The 19699-nt window shown below is 38.7% G+C and overlaps 1 protein-coding gene across 1 annotated transcript in view; it reads left to right on the top strand.

The window, feature by feature from the left end:
• Positions 1-19699, top strand: part of SLC1A1 (solute carrier family 1 member 1) — a 103686-nt gene that overhangs the window by 58092 nt on the left and 25895 nt on the right. Inside the window, exons 3-5 of the mRNA XM_072597399.1 lie at positions 14287-14379; positions 16901-17015; positions 17794-17836. Of these exons, the coding sequence (XP_072453500.1) occupies positions 14287-14379; positions 16901-17015; positions 17794-17836 (251 nt within the window). The remainder of the gene's footprint in view (positions 1-14286; positions 14380-16900; positions 17016-17793; positions 17837-19699) is intronic.

Below are 19699 nucleotides of genomic sequence, written 5' to 3'. Positions count from 1 at the left end.
CATTAAATTAAGAAGGTTTTGTACAAACAAAACCAATGCAACCAAGATTAGAAGGAAAGCAGAAAGCTGGGAAACAATTTGTACAGACAGTGTTTCTGATAAAGGCCTCATTTTTCAACTAGGTAGAGAATTGAGTCAAATTTATAAGAATACATGCCATTCCCCAGTTGATAAATGGTCAAAGAATATGAACAGGCAGTTTTCAGATGAAGAAATTAAAGTTATCTATAGTCATATAAAAATGCTCTAAAATTACTACTAATTGGAGAAATGAAAATTAAAACAGCTCTTATGTAACACCTCTTATCTATCAGATTGGCTAACCTGACAGAACAGAAAACTGGTAAATGTTGGACAAGATGTGTAAAAATTGGGACACTGATGCTTTGTTGGTGAAGTTGTGAATTGTTCCAACCATTCTGGAGAACAATTTGGAATTATTCCTAAAGGGCTATAAAATTGTATATACCCTTTGCTCCAGCAATACCAGTTCTAGGTCTATATCCCAAAGGGATCAGAAAAAGGGAAAAGGACCCACATGTACAAAATATTTCTAGCAGCTTTTTATGGTGACAAAGGATTGGAAACTGAGGGGTTGCCCATCAATTGGAGAATGGGTGAACAAGTTGTGGTATATGAGTGTAATGGAATACCATTGTGCTATAAGAAATGAGGAGCAGGCAGATTTAAGAAAAACCTGGAAAGACTTACATGAACTGATGCTCAGTGAAGTAAACAGATCTAGGAGAACATTGTACATAGCAACAGCAACACTGTACAATGGTCAGCTACATTAGACTTAGATCTTCTTAGCAATACAGTGATCCAAGACAATTCTAAAAGATGAGTGATGTAAAATGCAGTCCATGTACAGAGAAAGAACTATGGAGTCTCAATGCAGATCTAAGTATAACACTTTTGCTTTTTTTTTCTTTTTCCTTTTTCATGGTTTTTCTCCTTTGTTCTAATTCTTGTTTCATAACATGACTAATGTGGAAATATGTCTAACATGATTGTACATGTATAATCTATATCAGATTGCTTGCTGTCTTGGGGACAGATAAGGGAATAGAGGGGAGAGAGAAAAATTTGGAACTGAAAATCTTACAAAAATGAATGTTGAAAACTATCTTTACATATAACTGGAAAAAAGAAAATACTATTAAGTGAAAAAACAGAACTGGGTTTCCAAAAAAAAAAAAAAAAGGTCTATGGGCTAGAGAGCATATTTATCCATCCACATATAGCTGCCTTCTACCCATGTAGTTATGTAGTCTTAGAACTATCCTATCCTACCAAAAGTGAGAAGCTACAGCCCCTTTCCCAGTGTATGAGGATCTGAAAAATAAGGTTATCCATGGTTTTCTATTATCCATGCTGATAAGTGCCTCCATTGGTGTGGATAACCAATGGTTGACATATACATCTAAGTGCATATGTAAATATACTTTCTCCTTGCATCTGTGAAACTGATTATAAACTTATACAGCTTCTAAGTGTCATTTGCAATTAACTTCTAATGACAAGAATATTAAATGTTTGCTTTAGAAATGCTATTGGTGTGCTATACACTTCATACTATATGGAAACGTGTAAAGTGAGGGAATTGGACAAAGAGTCCCAGAAGACCTAAATTATAATTCCAGTTTTGAAATTTGCACTTCTGTGACTTCAAGCAATTTATTTCCCCTCTCTGAGCCTCAGTTTCCCTTTCTCTAAAATCAGGGAATTGGGCTCAGTTATTTCTATATTCCCTTCTAGTTCTAACTCCTATGATCTCATTTTATTGTATAACCTTTATGATGGACAAACGGATGCTACTTCACATTAAAGACATGGATAACAAAAAGCCAAACAAATTGGGGAAGTGTTGGATATGCTTCTGCAACATGCCTGACACCAAATAAGTTCTCCCCATCCACTTTCCACTATCTACCATCCATGCTCTCTGCCTATATGATATCTGATGTGTTGTAGTGGAAAAAATTTTGGATTTGGAGTCATGGCATGAGTTGGCATCACTTCCTGTATCAGTTCCTCAAACCCTGCCCCCTACCCCCCAACTCTTTGGGTTTCAATTATGGCTCTGAAAGTTACTGCTCATATGACATTTAGCAGGTCATTTTTCCTCTCTTTGCCTCAGTTTCTTCATTTGTGAAATTAAGGAGGTGGAATAGATGATCTCTAAGATCCCTTCCAGTTCCAAAGAGTAGGCTTAGCTGTCTAGCATTCCCCCGGCTTTGTCTTCTCTAGGCTAAAACTAAAATAGCTTGCCATAAATTGTCTGAGTGTAGAAAATGAGAAGGCCTAAGCAATTTCACACCATTGATTTATGCCTTTCCCTGAGTTCATCAAAAAGTAAGTAGTTAGTGCCAGCACAACTATTGAATCAAGAGGAGTTATGATATTAATTTGCCTTTTCTCTGAGGAACCAGCAAAGGGGTTATATAAAGAGCTTCAGTCATTCAACAGGGAACATGGTCTTACATCACAACAATACCATGAAAAAGATAGTCCTGGGGACAGGGACAATAGAGGAAGCAAAAAAGTGAGGCAGAAGATAGTCATGCCGCAAGGTAAATTTGCTAATCCAAATACCATTTCTCACTTTCTTGAAAAGAAACATCAGGTATAGTAGAAAAAGCCCTAGAGCTTAAGTTAGAGAAGCTGGGATAAATCTTGGCACTGCCTGTTTAGACTTGGGAAAGTCACTTGTCTTCTCTCTGCCAAGTTTCCTCATTTGCAAAACAGAGAGGACTGACTTAATGATCTCTAATATATGCATACATGTGTAAGCATATGCACATGCCTGTCTTATACACTTATTGGGCTGTCTAGGTGATGCTGAGTTCAAATCCAGCCTTAGACGCTTACTAGCTGTGTAACCCTAGGCAAGTCATTCAACTTTGTTTGCCTTAGTTCCTCACCTGTAAAATGAGCTGGAGAATGAAATGGCAAATCACTCCAGTGTCTTGTCCAAGAAAACCCCAAAAGGGATCATGAAGAGTCAGACAAGACTGAAATGACTGAACAACACATACATGTACATACATGTTAAGATTAAGTGACTTGCCCAAAGTCACACAGCCAACATGTGGCAAAGGCAGGGTTTGAATCCAAAGTCAGCTAGCATTCCATCCATTCTGGCACACTTCTCTTATTTTCTCTCATTACATTAGCAGTAGCCATAGCAACATGCATTTATCTACATGACCTTGGGCCTGCCTCCTTTTCTCTGGCCACACATGTCACAGTGGTCTCTTAGAAAGCTTAGATGGTTGAGCCATGATTTAGCTATATGCTACAGCCTCCCAATGCCCACTGTACCTTTTTTCTTTCACTTTGGCTCACTCACCATCTTGATTCTCCTGAGATCATGGTGATGCTCTGAGTCATACCATCCCTCTAGCACCACCAAAAGAAGGTTGGCATTGGCAAGATGGTTTATCATCATTATTAAGACAAGAATAGTCAGACCTCCTCTTCTGCCTCACCAGGTTGTTGTGAGAACTTGATGAGATAATGTATGGGATGGATCTTAGCTAACCCCAAAGAGCTGTGTGAAGGGAAGGTATTATTATCCCCATTATTGGCTCTTAGAGAGGGCTATGGAGATGGATGCTAGGGTAATCACTGGGTTATGGAGCATGTAATCAGCAGGCATGGGCTAAGTCTCACAGTGTCTGGAATTTGACTGTTGGTGCCAGGGCATTATATGGACTTTGGAGCTAAAAATGACAAGCTTCTGAAAACCACTGTGGTGCTTCTGATGGTTTCCATGTGCTTTGGTTAAGCAGTAAGCTGCTTAAACATTTCTCTAAAGTTGAAAAAGAAAACAGAAAATTATCTCAAGCATTCTCAGACAATTGGACCGAAACACCAGTACTGCCACCCGTCACAGTACAGAAATGCTTGACTCTTTGAGATCCAGCCAAGAGAGGCGCAAAAAGAAGAAGAAAACTTCTAAGACTTATTTTGGTTTTATATTTGACTCCTCTGATGGAATGTAAGTTACCTGGAAGCAGGAATTGTTCCATTTTTATCCCCAGTGCCTACCTCACTACCTGGCACATGGTAGCTGCTTAATAAATGTTGGTTGATCGATGGATTGACTTCAAGGATCTGTCAAGGATCTGTTATTTGTCCTCCACTCATGCAACCTGGTAGTCCCTTCACAACTTAGAAGATGGTCTTTAAGCATCCAAAATTCATACCCATTAAGACAATCAAATAATGATCAACAAATATCTGTTAAATGGCAACTATTTGTCAGGTATTACGTTAGGTGCTATAAAGACAAGTGGATAGCACAGTGTCTGGCAGAATAGGTACTTGAACACTAGTTGACTGACTGTTAGTTGACTGACTTATTGACAAGAAATAGTTCCTGTCCTCAAAGAGCTTATATTCTATCAGAGGAAACAACATACATGTGTATGTATGTATATATGCACATGTACATGTGCACATGGGCATAGACAGACTGATGTGTATATAATATATAAAGTAAATACACAAATGAAAGGTAATTTAAGGGGAGGCACTAGCAACAGGAAGGATCAGGAAAACGTTCATGTAGAAGGTGTCCCACAAGCTGAACTTGAAAGAAATAAGAGATTTTTAGATAGCAAGACCTAAGACATTGATTTAAAAAAATTTATAAAAAATACATCATGAAAGTGTTCTGAGCAGGACTCACTTCCTATCACCCTTTTTCTTCTGAAAATCATATCACCTCTCTCTGCCTCAGTTTCCTTATCTTTGAAATGGGATAATAATGCCCCTACCTCAGAGGGTTGTTGTGAGCATCAAATGAGATGTTTGTAAAGCTCTTTGCAACCTTTAAAGCCCTACATGAATGATAACTATTATTATAAATAAAATAATAATCATCTGAAAGTCCTAGATGGGCTAGGATGAGAACTCCAAATATTTCATAGGAGGATTGTTTGAACTGCAAATGTTTAGTCTGGAGAAGAAAAGGCTTGTTTTTAGTGAGAACATGATTATAATTTTTAAATATTTGGAGTGCTGTCACATGAAAGAGAATTAGACTTGTTCTGTTTGATTCTGGTGGGTAGAATATGAAGTAAAATGCATTCTTCAGAAAAAGGTTTTTTTCCCCACTCATTGGGAAGACACCCTAACAGTTAGAAAGAGGAATTGGTGCCTCCTGCTAGATAGTGAGTTTCCCCTGGAGGGGGAGGGGCTTTCCATGGAGCCTGTAAGTGGACAGTTGAAGGAGACTCCTGCCCAGGTTTGAGTCTGGCAGGGTCACCTAGCCTCTGGCAAGGTCTGAGATTCTGGGAGAATTGCCTTTATTCTGAATTAATAGGACAGAAGCTCCAGTGAACTTTTCATTTTCTGGGGAATGTGATTCAGCTTCCCAGTTTAGTAAAAGGAAAAATCTGAGATTTCAGAGAAAGAAAAAAGATGATTTGAGTTAACCTAGTTATTTCATAGCTTAACTTTCCTTTGTGGTAGAGATGGCACAACTCAGCAAAATTACACCTGAGGACTCTCTGACTGAAATAGACATTGCAGTTCTACTGATGTGAATTGTTTTCCACTTCTGTTGTGTGTTTGAAACAGTTATTAGTGACTGGACTCCTTTATGCCTGGCCTGATTTCATTCTTTTAATTGAGGAAGACTCTGTTCAAGTCCCAGTGTTAAGTGCCAAGGGGAGCATGGTGCAATGGACAGAGTGCTGGACCTGGTGTCAAGTAGTTGTGGCTGATGGTGTTATGGAACCATTCAGTTGTGTCTGACTCTTTGTGACCCCCATTTGGGGTTCTCTTGGCAAAGTTCCTGGAATGGTTTGCCATTTTCTTCTCCAGTTCAATTTACAGATGAGGAATGGAGGCAAACAGGGTTAAGTGACTTGCCCAGGGTCAAACAGCTAATAAGTGTCGGAGGCTGCTGCCCAAGGGGATCAAGGAGACCTGAGTTCAAATTTTGTTTCAGATATTTACTAGCTGTGTGATCCTGAGCAAATCACTTAACCTTCCTCAACCTCTGCTTCCCTATCTGTAAAACAGGGATGAGAATCGCACCTACTTCACAGGGTTGTTGTAAGGACCAAATAAGGTGGAGGCAATTAGGTGGTACAACATTGAACCTCGAGTCAGGAAGACTTGAGTTCAAATCCAACCTTGATATGTCCTAGCTATGTGATCCTAGACAAGCCCTCTAGGAGCCAAGAGTGAATCCACAAATACAGAATGATTCCCTATTATATAATTGGCAGTGGGGTGGAATGTGTGGAAGCTGGCACCTCAAGTCAGGAAGACCGTAGTTCAACTGCACACCTTAGTGTGTATGTATGTGTACTATGCATGTGTATGTACACACACAGACACACATGCATACACACACAAATTATCCAAGTTGTCGTGGGCAAGTCACTAAACCTCAGCTTCAGTTTTTGCATTGGTAAAGTGGAGAATCCCCTCACAGGGTTGTTTTGAGCATCACATTGGACAATGTATGCAAAGAGCTTTGCTATCCTTAAGTTTCCATATAATTAATCACTATTATGATCACGTATTAGACATGAGGCTATATGCTGAAGAAGACAGAAAGAAGCATAAGGGATTTAGAGACAGAAGAAACACCAGAGGCCACTTAGTCCAATAAGAGAGAGGAGAGGGATCTTAGAGATAATTTAGTACAATTTCTTACTTTCAGATTCAGTGACTGGCCCAAAGCTGCTACTAACAAGCAGAACTGTGATTTGAAACTGGGTTTTCCAACTCCATCCAAGTCCAGGACTTTTTCCCATTGCACCATATGGAATGACATGTCCAAATTATCATAACGAGAACAGGGATTGCCTCACTTTTGTATCTGTACCCCCAGTTCATAGCATGGTGCTCATAATACATAGTAAGCATTTGATAAAATGCAGCTTTTTTTCTCATTCATTCTAGATATTTTAGTGACCCAAATGGAACTAGAACCTAAATCACCTGACACCCCAAGTCCATTCTCGTCAAAGTGTCTTGAATTGAATGATGCTCATGAAAGAGGATAGAATCAGCAAAGTAGATTTGGGAATAGTCTACATTTAAAATAATCATAATCATAATCCCTTATTACCAGGACATATTCATAGTTCCAAAATCAGTGGCTTTCAGAGATAAATACCATAACCAAAAATGATTAATTCAACAATTAATTCCAAGACTGAAGAGTTAAGACCTTTAGTGCTGTTGCTCTGAGTGAAAGGGATGTGGTGAAAAATAACTTTGGGAAAATCAGTGGGGGGTAGCTTAAATCAGAGAGTTCTAGGAAGACCCATGTGCCTTCAGGTGTTTATTTTTTAAACCTGCTATTGTTTAGCTCACAGCATCTACTTCCTTTGTAGCATTCTTGTTCAAAGTTCAGGTTGTATACTTCCAAGCAGAAGCCAGAGCTTCAGCCTGTCGGATCCAGCTCTGTCACATTCTGCTAAGGAAATCAGAGGTCAAAGTGTACAGGTTCCGAAGGTAAAAAGCATTCTAGATGTCTCATAGTCTGAGGCACACTCCTTAGGTTTTGTTCTTCCCCTCTGGCTTTGTGTAGGAGGTAGAGTGTGATGCTTAGAGTCAGGATGATAAGTTTAAATTCTACCATTTACTAGATTTGTGAACCAGGACAAGTCACATATTCTCTGCATGCTTCAGGTTTGTATCCTAAGATTTATATCCTAAGACAGGGTTGTGATCTGGTTGGGTAGGAGGTCTCTGTATGAGCAATTCTCTACCCTGACAAAATTATGGATTCTTCAGGTATTGATTCTGGCCAAATCCTATCCTTCAGATCCATCCATAGTTTTTCAGACTAGCCTTGGGCTTACTATCTGTCTAAATCTTTCCCCTCCTTAAAGACTCACCTCCCAAACCTCCCCATTCTCCAAGGTCCACCTCCAATGCCACCTCTTTGACAAAGCCTTCCCTGAATGGCAGCATGCTGTTACATCAAGAACCCAGGACTTGTAGTGAAGAGCCCTGGATCCATATTCCCACTAGCTGTTTCTTGGCCAAGTCACTTAATATTTATGAGCCTAATTTCCTCTTCCATAAAGTAAAATATCTTTTCTAATCCACTTTGTAAAACTTAAAAGACTTTATAAAGGAGCATTATCATTAGTTATCATTGCTGCTACCCCAGCCAAAACTGCTCTGAAACCCCACAAGATTTATTACATGTACCCCAGGAATGGCATTTCAATTCAGTAAATATGTATTAAGCATCTACTATGTGTAGAATACAGTGCTATGCTCTGGGGGACATAGATGAGAGGCCATGGTTCCTACCCTCAAGGAGTTTACACTCAAACAAGCAAGCATTTATTAAGCACCATAATAAATACGAAGAATTTATTATGTTAGGCACTCTATTGGGTACCTGATATAATGTGCAGTTACTGCATGTTCAAAGATAGGTAAGTACAGAATATAACACATTGAGGTGCTTTGCAAACCTTCATGAGCCATATAAAAGCTAGCTCTTCTATGTATATGTACATATATTCATGGGGTAGCTATGTGACCCAGGGTATAAGGTGTTGAACCTGGAGTCAGAAAGGATCAGCTTCCTGAGTTCAAATCTAGCCTCAGACACAATCTAGCTGTGTGACCGTGGGCAAGTCACTTAACCTTGTTTGCTTCTGTTTCCTCATCTGTAAAATGATCTGGAGAAGGAAATGGCAAATTACTCCAAGATCTTTGTCAAGAAAACCCTAAATGGGGTCACAACTGAAATGACAAAACAACATATGTGTGTATATATGTATATATATATATTCACACATAGACATTTGCATGCACAGATGTACATACAGTCTAAAGTGGTGTTGCTCTTGACCAGTATGTCTCTCCTTTTGGCAAAGAGAACAAGTGTTTGCATGCTAAACTACATTCTTGCTGGGGCATGCTGATAAATGTTTAACAACTGACTCTCTGGAAATACATGACACACTTTTAAATTTAATCTGCATTACTAATATTCTCCACCACTTTCTTAGGCAATCACAGTCTTAGAGAAGCAACAAAACAATTAACAAATCCTTGATTTGTAGCACTAGTCAATTTCTGAAATATAAATGTTCATACAGAAAACTTAACAATTGTCTACAACTGCTTCAAATTGGTTTCAATATGGCCCTATTTTCTAGGCTCTTGTGGCCTCCAAATTTGGTAACTGGCTTTATGTTGATTAAGTTTCCATAGGAAATAGTGATAGTCCATGTTGATGGACCTTTTATTCATTTTTTTTTGCATCAACATTTTATTCAAATAGGTTAGTTTGGAGGTTCCCTGATTGGGTACCATGAGGATTCTAACACCGATATTCTTCTAGTTGGGTTGTATGACTCTGAATCTGAAACTTGGGGGGGGTCTTCCATTCCCTGATTTTTTTTGTGAAGGCAAAATAGGCCATCTTTAACTCAATTCTTACCTGGTTTTTAACTACTGCATGGGTGTTGCCTCAAACAAACTGAGACATGGGAAAGACCTCAGCTTAAAAAGACCAAGGTGAAAATAAAAAAAAAAGAACCATTAGATTAAAAAAAAAAAAAAAAGACCAAGGTGTCCCACTGTATCCTGGTCCATTACCAGTTGTCCTGACCTATGTCTTGCCACTGGACTCTGATGATTGTGGAGGAGAGAATGAGGCTGATGACTTTGCACAGCCCTGCCTCACTTAAATCCAGTTCACTTTCCAGTCAAGACATCACCCTGCTGATGTCATTGGTCCTTTTTGAAAACAAAGGATGAAAACAACAGTGGCTCTAAATCATCGAGCAGTGTGATCAAAAAAAAAAAAGAAAAGAAAAGAAAGGTCATCAATAAGGCAACAGAAAGACATATGGTGGAACTAAAAGAGACCAACAACAGAGTATTCTCGAAGAGAATAAGACTTCCTCATTAAGTAAGTAATGAGAGTCACCATCATTAAAAATCTTCCAACAAAGGTTATTAAGGATGTTGTGGAGGAAATTCATAACAACACAACAGAAGTCTTGTTCTCCTAATTTATTCCCAACCATTTGTCATCTAGTGTCATGGACAATGCTCTTTGCTAAGTCCAAATAGTATTCCTTCCAGATGATGAACTCCCTCGGATGCTTCTGTTTGTGGACAAGATGGTCCACAACACTAAAGGGCTCCTTTGAGAACCATGACCTTTCAAAAGATATCTGCCTAGCAATCTAAATAATAATAATATAATAAACCCTTATAGTGTTTACTATGTGCCAGATATTGTGCTAAGCACCTTGTAAATATCTCATTTCATCCTCACAACTGTGAACCATATAGTCTATTATTATCATTATTATCCCCATTTTACAGATGAGGAAACTAAGGAAAACAGGAGTAAAATGAATTGCCCAGGGTGAAACAGCTATTACGTGTCTGAGATTAGATTTGAACTCATGTCTTCCTGACTCCAGACCCAACTCTCTATCCACTATACCATGTAGCTGCCTTCCTATAGGAGAAGCAGGGTCAATGATGACTATATACAGACCACATTATAGTCACCTTGGATAGGAATAGCAGAGGGCCATTTTACAGGGCCTGCAGCTGTAGAGGAGGAGAAAGGTAAGCTGAATCATGTATTAGAAATTAGACCATAATAGCAAGCTTTCCTGAAAAAAGTCTGTCCACATCATATATCAGCATGAAACAGATCTGCACTACTTGAAAGCATTAAGAACATGCTTTAACAAATAGCTATAATGGTAGTAAACCTCTCCCCCTCCAAAAGAAAAGTGCAAAAGGTCATTTCATTTGTTCAACAGAATTCCAAAAAGCCTGCGCAGAGACAATAGCTGAATATTTATAATCAATGTTTTCTTTAGGTGCAGTTTTCCAAATTTAAGCAACCGAGCTAAGGTACTTATAGTGGTCAGAATTAAAGAAGAATCAAAGAATTGTGCCTTTGTACTTTTTAAGACTTTCTCAAGATTTACTTCTAGTGGTACAGGATTTCAAATATTCCCATAGAGCAAATTAAATCCATGTGCATGATTGTTTTCAGCATATGTTAATATTTCATAATTTGTTTTAATGATTTGGCAGTAGACCAACGCCTGTACTTCTGCTCTAGGCCATGACTGGCAATAGAGTGCTTTGATTCATCTTAATAGGATTTGAGGGTGGAAATGGCTTAAGCAGTTACTTCCTAGAGCAGCAGGCCAGGGTGGATTTTCTTTGCTGCTGAAGTTCAATAAATGTCATGTGGTCATGTGCTTTGGAAATTAGCATGGGGTTTTCAGGAGAAGGATTCCATACCTCTTGTCTAGTCCCTGTTTGGCAGGGACACGAACTTCAAAGTAATTCTTTCCAAATAAAATAAACGTGAGATTGATAAGAAACAGACATATCCAATGATGTTTCTAATCAGTATTAGCCCTCTACAACTGTAGTTAACTCCAATAGCTAATGGGGCATGTGTCAAGAGCATCAGAGAAAGGTACCCTAATCCCCTCAGGAGTACCCTTAGAATTCCGAATGAATCCAGAGCTAGTCACTAATGCAATAAATAAGAGACTAGTTAACAAAACTCTTAATGTTTTTGTAAAAAAACATAAAAGGCGGGGGCACACCTTTATTAGGCACCTACTACAGGCCAGACATTGTGCTAAATACCTTAAAATATTATCTCATTTGTAAATGGTTAAAAGAAACACACTAAGTCTTGGATGTTTCATCGTGGCAAAGGTTTTTGAAGGCTATGACAAAGGAGTACAAACTCTGATTCTATCGAGACAGAAAGACTTCAAGTCCAGGACTCATTTCCCATTGTGTACCTATTGTCCAAGCACCAACCTAGCTAAGTTTAGAGGGTCTGCCATCAAGTTGGATGTAAAGTGATTTTAATTTGGGGAAGGGGGGGAGAGTTGAAGAGAAGCCATAGAAATATTTGAAGGGTATCTACTAAGTCCTTATTGGGGGTTCAATCTGTACAGTTTTTCACACCAGTGAAATCAAGGATGCTGGAGTATAGGAGTCAAAGCTCAATTCTATGATCATTGATAAGGATAACTACTAAAGCATATGGTTGTTTAGTCATTTTCAGTCTGACTCTTTTTGATGCCATTTGGGGTTTTTTTTGGCAAAAATACTGGGGGAGTTTGTCATTATCTTCTCCAGCTCATTTTACAGATGAGGAAATTCAGGTAAGCAGTGTTGAGTGATTTGCCCAGGGTCACACAGCTAATATGTGTCTGAGGCTAATTTGAAGTCACAGAGCTAACTCTAAGTCTGGTGTTCTAGCCACTGTGTCACCTACCTGCTCCATTAAAGCATAGCTCTTTCCTTTTCTGTTTTGGTTCCTAATATCTGATTATAGAATAAATTGAGAAAAATATACTTTAGCTTATTTTAAGGAAAGGTTTACAAAAAGATCATCACAGTCAAATCATATTTTTGCTAGTTTTCTTTTTTAATTAGTTATTTTGTCAGAAACTACATGAAACTTCAATATAAAAAGATTTTACTTGCTAAGTAACAGTTTATATTTAAATCAATTACTTTCAAATATAATAACTCTTTTTGGTCCCTTCTACTAATCTCCATTAGAATACTTTGTCCATTCTTTCTCATTTCCTCATATGATCCTTTTTCTGGCATACGCCTTTACATACTTGTTTCTACCCTTTCTTGCTTTGCATTATTTCATAAAAGGTCTTTCCATATTTTTTGTATTCCTCAAAACTGTTCATATTAATTGCTTTAAAGTACTCAAGCAGTCAATCAACAAAAGTTCATTAAGCATTCACTATGTGCCAAGTCTTGTGTTAGACAGAGAAAATCCACATGATACTCCACCTCCCAACTCCCTATATGAATGGGTCTTTTTTTATTTTAAGGAGTCTAGTCTCAGGTGCTTCATAAATATCATTTGCAGAAGAAATTCTAGGGAGTAGTCTTATCCCTCAAATTGACAGATGAGGAAATTGAGACTTGGCAAGGATAGAGTGACTTACCCAAAGTCATCCAGAAAGCAATTAACAGAGGTAGGACTCAAATCCATATCCTCTGACTTTTACTCTTTTTATCACACCATGTTGCTTTCTCCTAATTCTATCTTTTTGTGTTGGGGGCGGGGGGAGATAGAATAAGGCAATCAGGGTTAAATGACTTGCCCAGGGCCACACAGCTATTACGTGTCTGAGGTCAGATTTGAACTTAGGTCCTCGACTTCAGAGCTGGGTCTCTATTCCATTGTGCCATGTAGCTGCCCCTTAATTCCATCTTTAAAGGGCTATGGGGCACAAATAGAGAATTAAGCTCAAAATCCCCCCACTTGTCTGGTCTCCATTTGGTTGTCATTTTGTCCTGTGCTCCCCGCAAAACCAGTCATTGTAGAAGGGAAGTATTCATTTGACTCTAAAAAGGAGACAGTATTGTCTACCCCAGCCTCACCCCAAAGCAACTGCACTTGGCATTCTAGGTTATCTTTTGAGGGGTAGAAATCTATCATTTGATCAGTAACCAAAACCCCCAGCTTCACCTACTGAGACTTCACTGTTACAATAACAATAATGGTGATGATGATGATGATGGCAGTAATAATAACAGCTAACATTCATATTGCACTTACTATGTACCAGACAATGAGCCAAGTGCTTTGCAGTTATCTCCACAACCTTGGGAGATGGGTACTATTATCTCCGTTTTAAAGATGAGACTGAGGCAAATAGAGGTTGTCACATAGCCAGTAGGCATCTAAGCCTGGATTTTAACTCATCTTCATGACTCCAAACCTAGTGCTCTAACCATTGCATCACCTAAGAAGTCAGTGGACATTTATTAAGCATCTCCTGTGTTCCAGGATCTATACTAAGTGCTGGAGATGCAAAGAAAGACCAAATACTCCCTGCCCTCATGGAGCTCAAAATCAAATGGGGGAAGATAACACGTAACTAACCATACACAAAAGATACATAGGGTGTGTCTGTATTAGCTTTAGTAATTTAAAACTGCACCAAGACTTTTGGGACACCCTGTGTATAGGGTGAATTGGAATTAATGTCAGAGAGAAGGCATGTACTGTGCTGGAGATCTATAAAGACCTCCTATTCTGTGATCCTTTAAAGTGTTTTTCCTGTTGTTGTTGCCCATAATATCAACACATTCCAAATCTTCAGGGTTAGGCTTACTCCCTAATGGATAAACAAAGCTTGTCTCATCCTTTGCTCTTCACACCTTGAAGATTATGTTACCAATTGGTGCTCAATAACCGGAAACTGAATTTCTAAAAATATAATTTTTTTTTTTTAATATTTCCAGGTGTTGCTGCTCTGGATTCCAATGTCTCTGGGAAAATCGGATTACGAGCTGTTGTATATTATTTCTGCACTACGGTCTTCGCTGTTGTTCTTGGTAAACTCTTGGTCTTGTGTGTCCAACTATAGCTTGTAGCTTTATTACTTTATACAACTATGATTTGATAATATCTTGAAAGGAGTTGGGCTTATCTTTATTATTAAGCATAAAACTCGTGATTGTGTTTCTATGGGAAATCTTTTGGCCAAAAGAACTGAATTGTTTTCTGACCTTCAGCTATTGCCCTGCTCAATAGGGCCTCCCTGGGCAGGGACAGAAATGAGGTGATCATTTTATACTCTGTTAGCCACATCGGGGAGGAGGAAGAAAAGCCAAGAACTCAGGTGATCTACTCCTGGATGCACCACTGAGGATAATCATGAAACAACTTCAGGGAAATGCATTTTAATATCTAGTGTGCAGAGTCATCGGTAAGAGTTGGCAATTAGTAAAGTGTTACCAAGGAGGTATCCAGCTGGATCTGATTTGGGTCCTCTTGACTCCAGGGTTGGGGCTCTATCCACTATGCCATGTAGCTGCCCCTTAATTCCATCTTTGAAGGGTTCTAAACACCTCGGAGTTTCGGGCACAAATAGAAAATTAAGCTCTGTAGCAGGTGGGAGCTGCTTCAGAAGGGGAGCGTAATTCCTCCTGTGATTCAGTATTTGAGATCTGTGATTTCATCTGTGTGGGAGGACTTTCTCCACCACTATAGACCCAACCCTCCCCTACACTTCAAAAGGCAGTTCCTTAAGTTGCTGTGGCCTGATTCTGGTGACAAGATTCTCTACGTAGCTATGTATGGGTTTGTCCTTGAACAAAGATCCAAGTTCATCACTTGACATACTCAAAACCTTTACACTTTGATAAATACCTTCAAGAACCCCAGGCCACTTCCATGACAGAATGAGGAAGAAGACTCTTATTCATAGGGTCATAGATCTGGAGCTAAAAAAAAACCTCCCCATTCAGTCCAAACCTCTCATTTTACAAAAGATGACACTGGGGCAACAGGAAGTGACTTGCCAACTTTTCACACAGGTAATAAATGTTTGAGGTGGAAAGAGTTAGGTCCTCTGATTCTTACCTTTTTGAGTCACACACCTCTTTGGTAGTCTAATGAAACCTGTGGACCCCTTCTCAGAATAATGTTTTATGAAAGGCTGAATTTCAGTTAAGAGATTTTTTTCCCATTCAAGTTCACAGACCTATGAAATATATGCACAGATCCTTTGGGGTTCTGTAGTATCACACTACCTCCTTACCATTCCCTCCTCATGTTCAAACTTTTGAATCTCTAGTTTCCTTCAAACCTCTGCTCAAGCATCATCAAATACATGAGGCCTTTCCTTTACTCTGCCCTTACCCCAGCTAGTTTCTCCCTCTAACAATTACCTTGTTTTCATGTTTATTGAGTATATATTTAAATGTGTATATATCTCCCCTGATATCATATCAACTTCAAGGAAGTAATGGGCTTTTTTCTTTATATCCTTAGTGCCAACAATGCCTAACTTAATCCTTGACTGATTGCCATAGCTTCAAGAGGAGCAGTATATGATATCAAAAGGGAGATTTGAACTTTAAGTTTAGTTTAGTAGACTGTTTAATGTACCAAGTCCTAACCATTTTATTTTTGTTATTTTTCAAAACATGAAAAAATATATGGCTATATAATTTGTATATTCATGCTGGTCCGAGCCATTAACCATAAATATTGTCAATAGAGATTAATAAATGTTGAAATTATAGGGATTTCCATTGTGAGAAGAGAGAAGGGGATCAACTCAGAGGACCAGGCAGAACAAGGTGGTAGATGTGGATAAATCTCTGAGACAATCCTGATTTAACAAATAGATAAGAACTATTAATAACTGATACATCAAATTATAAGCCAGTGGTTCTAAAGTATGTAAATTTCTCTCCATCTTTTCTCTTCTGCAGATATATTTATGCCTTTACTTTCCTTAGCAAAAATACAGTATCATTTTTAGATTGTAAGAGAAATAAGAATCAAAGAATATGGCAAACAAGCCCAGTCTGCATCTGAATACCCCAAAGACAAAATTAGTACAATCTGAATTAATGAAGTTTCATGCAGCACTTGATATGCAATTTTTTTTCTTTCTGCTGCCAACATCACACAATTCAAGCCACCTTCTTGAAAGAGCTTCCTGGAAAGGAAAATGATTCATGCTCCCACCTGCTAAATCTAGCTTCGTGGGCCAAGGAGGAGAAAAGGAATTGTCTTGTCAGCAGGTGCTTTCAGAAGCATTTGGGAGGTAGAAGCCAAGCTACACAAGTTTTTTTTCAAAGATGGAATTAATGCCATCTGGTTACTCTTTTAAATGGGACCCAAAGTTTAGGCAGGTACTAGTTTAACAGTCAGGAGTATAAGTTCTTGACCCTTGAAATAAAAGCCACCTCTTAGTTTGGCTTGTAATTTAAGATCCCCAGCATTTATCTTTCCTATAGCCCCAGTATAGGACACACAGGCTAGAATTTCAGAGTTACCCTTTGGAGTTCCAAACATCCTAAAAGATTGTAACTCTGATGTGGGATTTCTCATTGGTCACAGGTATTATACTGGTAGTGAGCATCCAGCCTGGTGTGTCCCAGAAACCTGACGAGTTTGACAGGACAGGCACCACCCCTGAAGTCAGTACAGTGGATGCCATGTTAGACCTGATCAGGTAAGTGACTGTCATGCTTCAAGGAAGAATGCAGGGAGTGCACAATGTCAATTTCATTTAGGAAATGAACCAACAAAATCATGCCTCTTTCAAAGATTTATAATGAAGAGAATGAGCCTACTCTATTGAGTGCAGTAGATAAGTATCACTGATATTTGATAACATTGAACTATCAGCCAAAATGATGCTTCCAAAGTATGTAAATTTCTCTTGTCGTGTATCTTTCCTCTTCCACAGACATCTCTTTCTCTCCTAGCAGGTCTAAGAAGGCCATATCTGTAGCTTCTAAATGTCTTTAAGAGAACTCTGATTTATTAAATGCCCACTGTGTCAGGTACTTGTGTTAAGAATTGAGAATACAAAGAAAAATAAGAAACAGTTCCTAATCTCAAAGATCTTGCATTTTCTTTGGGGATGTACATGTACAGACAATAATACAACATGTATACATGATAGACCCAGTGGAACGTAAGCTGTCTGAGGACAGGGCCTGTTTCATTTTTGTTTTTGCATCCCCAGTGCCTGGCACAAAGTAGGCACTTAAATAATGCTTGTTGAACTAAATTAAATAGAGGGCCGAAGTCTTCAGATAAGAAGCTAGGGAGATACCAAAAAGTGTGCCATGGGGTGGGGGTAGCGGGGACCCCCATGATCCAAATGCATGATTTCTAAATTGTAAAAATGCTACCTAGATTTAATTAAACTTCATCAGTTTATTAGACAGAGACATAAAATTCTTCTTGCCGTAACATAGTTCTGTGTTCCATGTCTCCAATAGGAATATGTTCCCTGAGAATCTCGTCCAAGCCTGTTTTCAGCAGGTAATATTAATTAATGACTACTTTGGGCTTGAGTTTCCTCCTCTTCCCCTCAATTAAGTTTAGTTTTGTGCTGGTATGGTCCAGGAAATAGCCTTTTCAAAATTCCAGCCCCAGATGTGGCCATGGATGAAAACTCTTGAGATGTTTTCAAACTGCAGGGGAATTCTCATGCTCTGGGTTTCTATGGGTGCCAGCCCATAGTCCATTCCAGGAATGGAACTTCATTTTTACCCCATGAGTCACATGGCTAAAAAAATGGGATACAGTACCTAGTGTGTATCATGCCCCTCCTCATTCCTCTTTGTCTCCCAACAGATCTAAGCAGGAAGAAGTTGGACATCTAGTCCAACTTGGAGGACTATGACCTAGCACTGAAGAGTTTTCCTTTGAAGAAACAGTGCAATGAAATAAGGAACTAAGATAGAGAGATAGATAGATATAGATACAGAAAAAGTATAATAGCTTAATATGTAATAATATAAAATACAGAAAAAAAATGAACTGGTTAGCTTTTCCCTCCCATCTTTCTTTTCCTCCAGTGTTGGGAAATCTCATGCAATCCCAGTGATTCAGTCTTCCTAACAGTGTCTTACTCAGTACAAGCACTCTGCTCACTCATTGAGCAGAGCTGAGCTTTTCTTTGGGAAATTGTTTGAACAGTCCATTCACCCCATACATTTCAAGCCTTGTTCTCTTGTTTATTTTTGCATTTATACAGCTGGGCCCATTACATACTGCTGCATTCATTTGCATAGATTGAGTGAACAGAACAGTCTATGTTCACCAGCAAAATGACCAATTACATTGCTTCGTGCTGACCTCTGGAGCATGGAACTGTGCTTCTTCCAAAGGTGTCTTTGCAGACTCAGCACAGTGATGATTTGTGAATTTCCTCATGTGCCTCATTCAGTTACAGTAAAGCTTTATGCCTAATGTATTTGCTCCTCGGGTCCTCCTTTCACCTACGTGCAGCGTGCCACAGACTTGATGAAACACAAGGTTTTTTAAGTGAAGGGTGAGCAAGATAGCAAAGGAACTGGAAACCATACTATAAGACTCTCAATTAGAGGAACTGGGGGTGTTTAGCTTGGCTTGGGGAAGAGAGAGAAGAGACATGTCAGATGTGATTGAGTATCTGAAGGATTGGCCCAAGGAAGGAGGATGACTTGTTATGTTTGGCCACTGAGGACTTAACTGAAAACCAAAGGGAAGTTACAGGCACATTGTAGGTTAATTTTTTTTTTTTAAACTATCTAACAACTAGAATTATTCCAAATGATCTCCCTTGGGGTGTAATGGGTTCCCTAGTCCCAAAATTCTTCAAGTGAAGGTTAGATGACCGCTCTTCAGAGACGTTGTAGAGAGGTTTTTGTTCAGAATTCGGTCTTAATGGTTGCTGAGGTCATTTTCAACTCTTCACTTGTTTGATTGATTCTGTGAAGTCTCACTCTGAGAACAGACGTACTGACCCGACTATAGAAAATTCACAGTGTCATTTATCTTCATTGACAATATACATGTTAATAGCTTAGAGACCATGACAGGAGTATAAATTGTATGACTATAATTTTTTTCATTTTCAAAAATTAGTTAACAAAAATGTCAATGGTTAGGACTCAGTCTATTAAACAAAATCTCTACAACTAGGATTTGAATCTCCATTTTAATATTATACCATGTATTTATTCCTAGTTTTATCTGTGAAATTTTGAAAGGGAGAACATTTTTTGAATGAAGGTTGTGGGACTCAGTAGTTTCATCTTATGATTTAAATGTTTGACCCTTTGAACTGCTCTTTTCTACATTTGTCAAAATAATCATTGAAGAAGCCTTCAAAACAAAAATCAGAACTGGCTTCAGAGC

The sequence above is a fragment of the Notamacropus eugenii genome, chromosome 1, assembly GCF_028372415.1.
Source record: "Notamacropus eugenii isolate mMacEug1 chromosome 1, mMacEug1.pri_v2, whole genome shotgun sequence".
In the NCBI taxonomy this organism is placed as follows: Eukaryota; Metazoa; Chordata; class Mammalia; order Diprotodontia; family Macropodidae; genus Notamacropus; species Notamacropus eugenii.
Note: the sequence above shows the minus strand (reverse complement) of the source record. Positions and strands in the feature narration are given on the sequence as shown.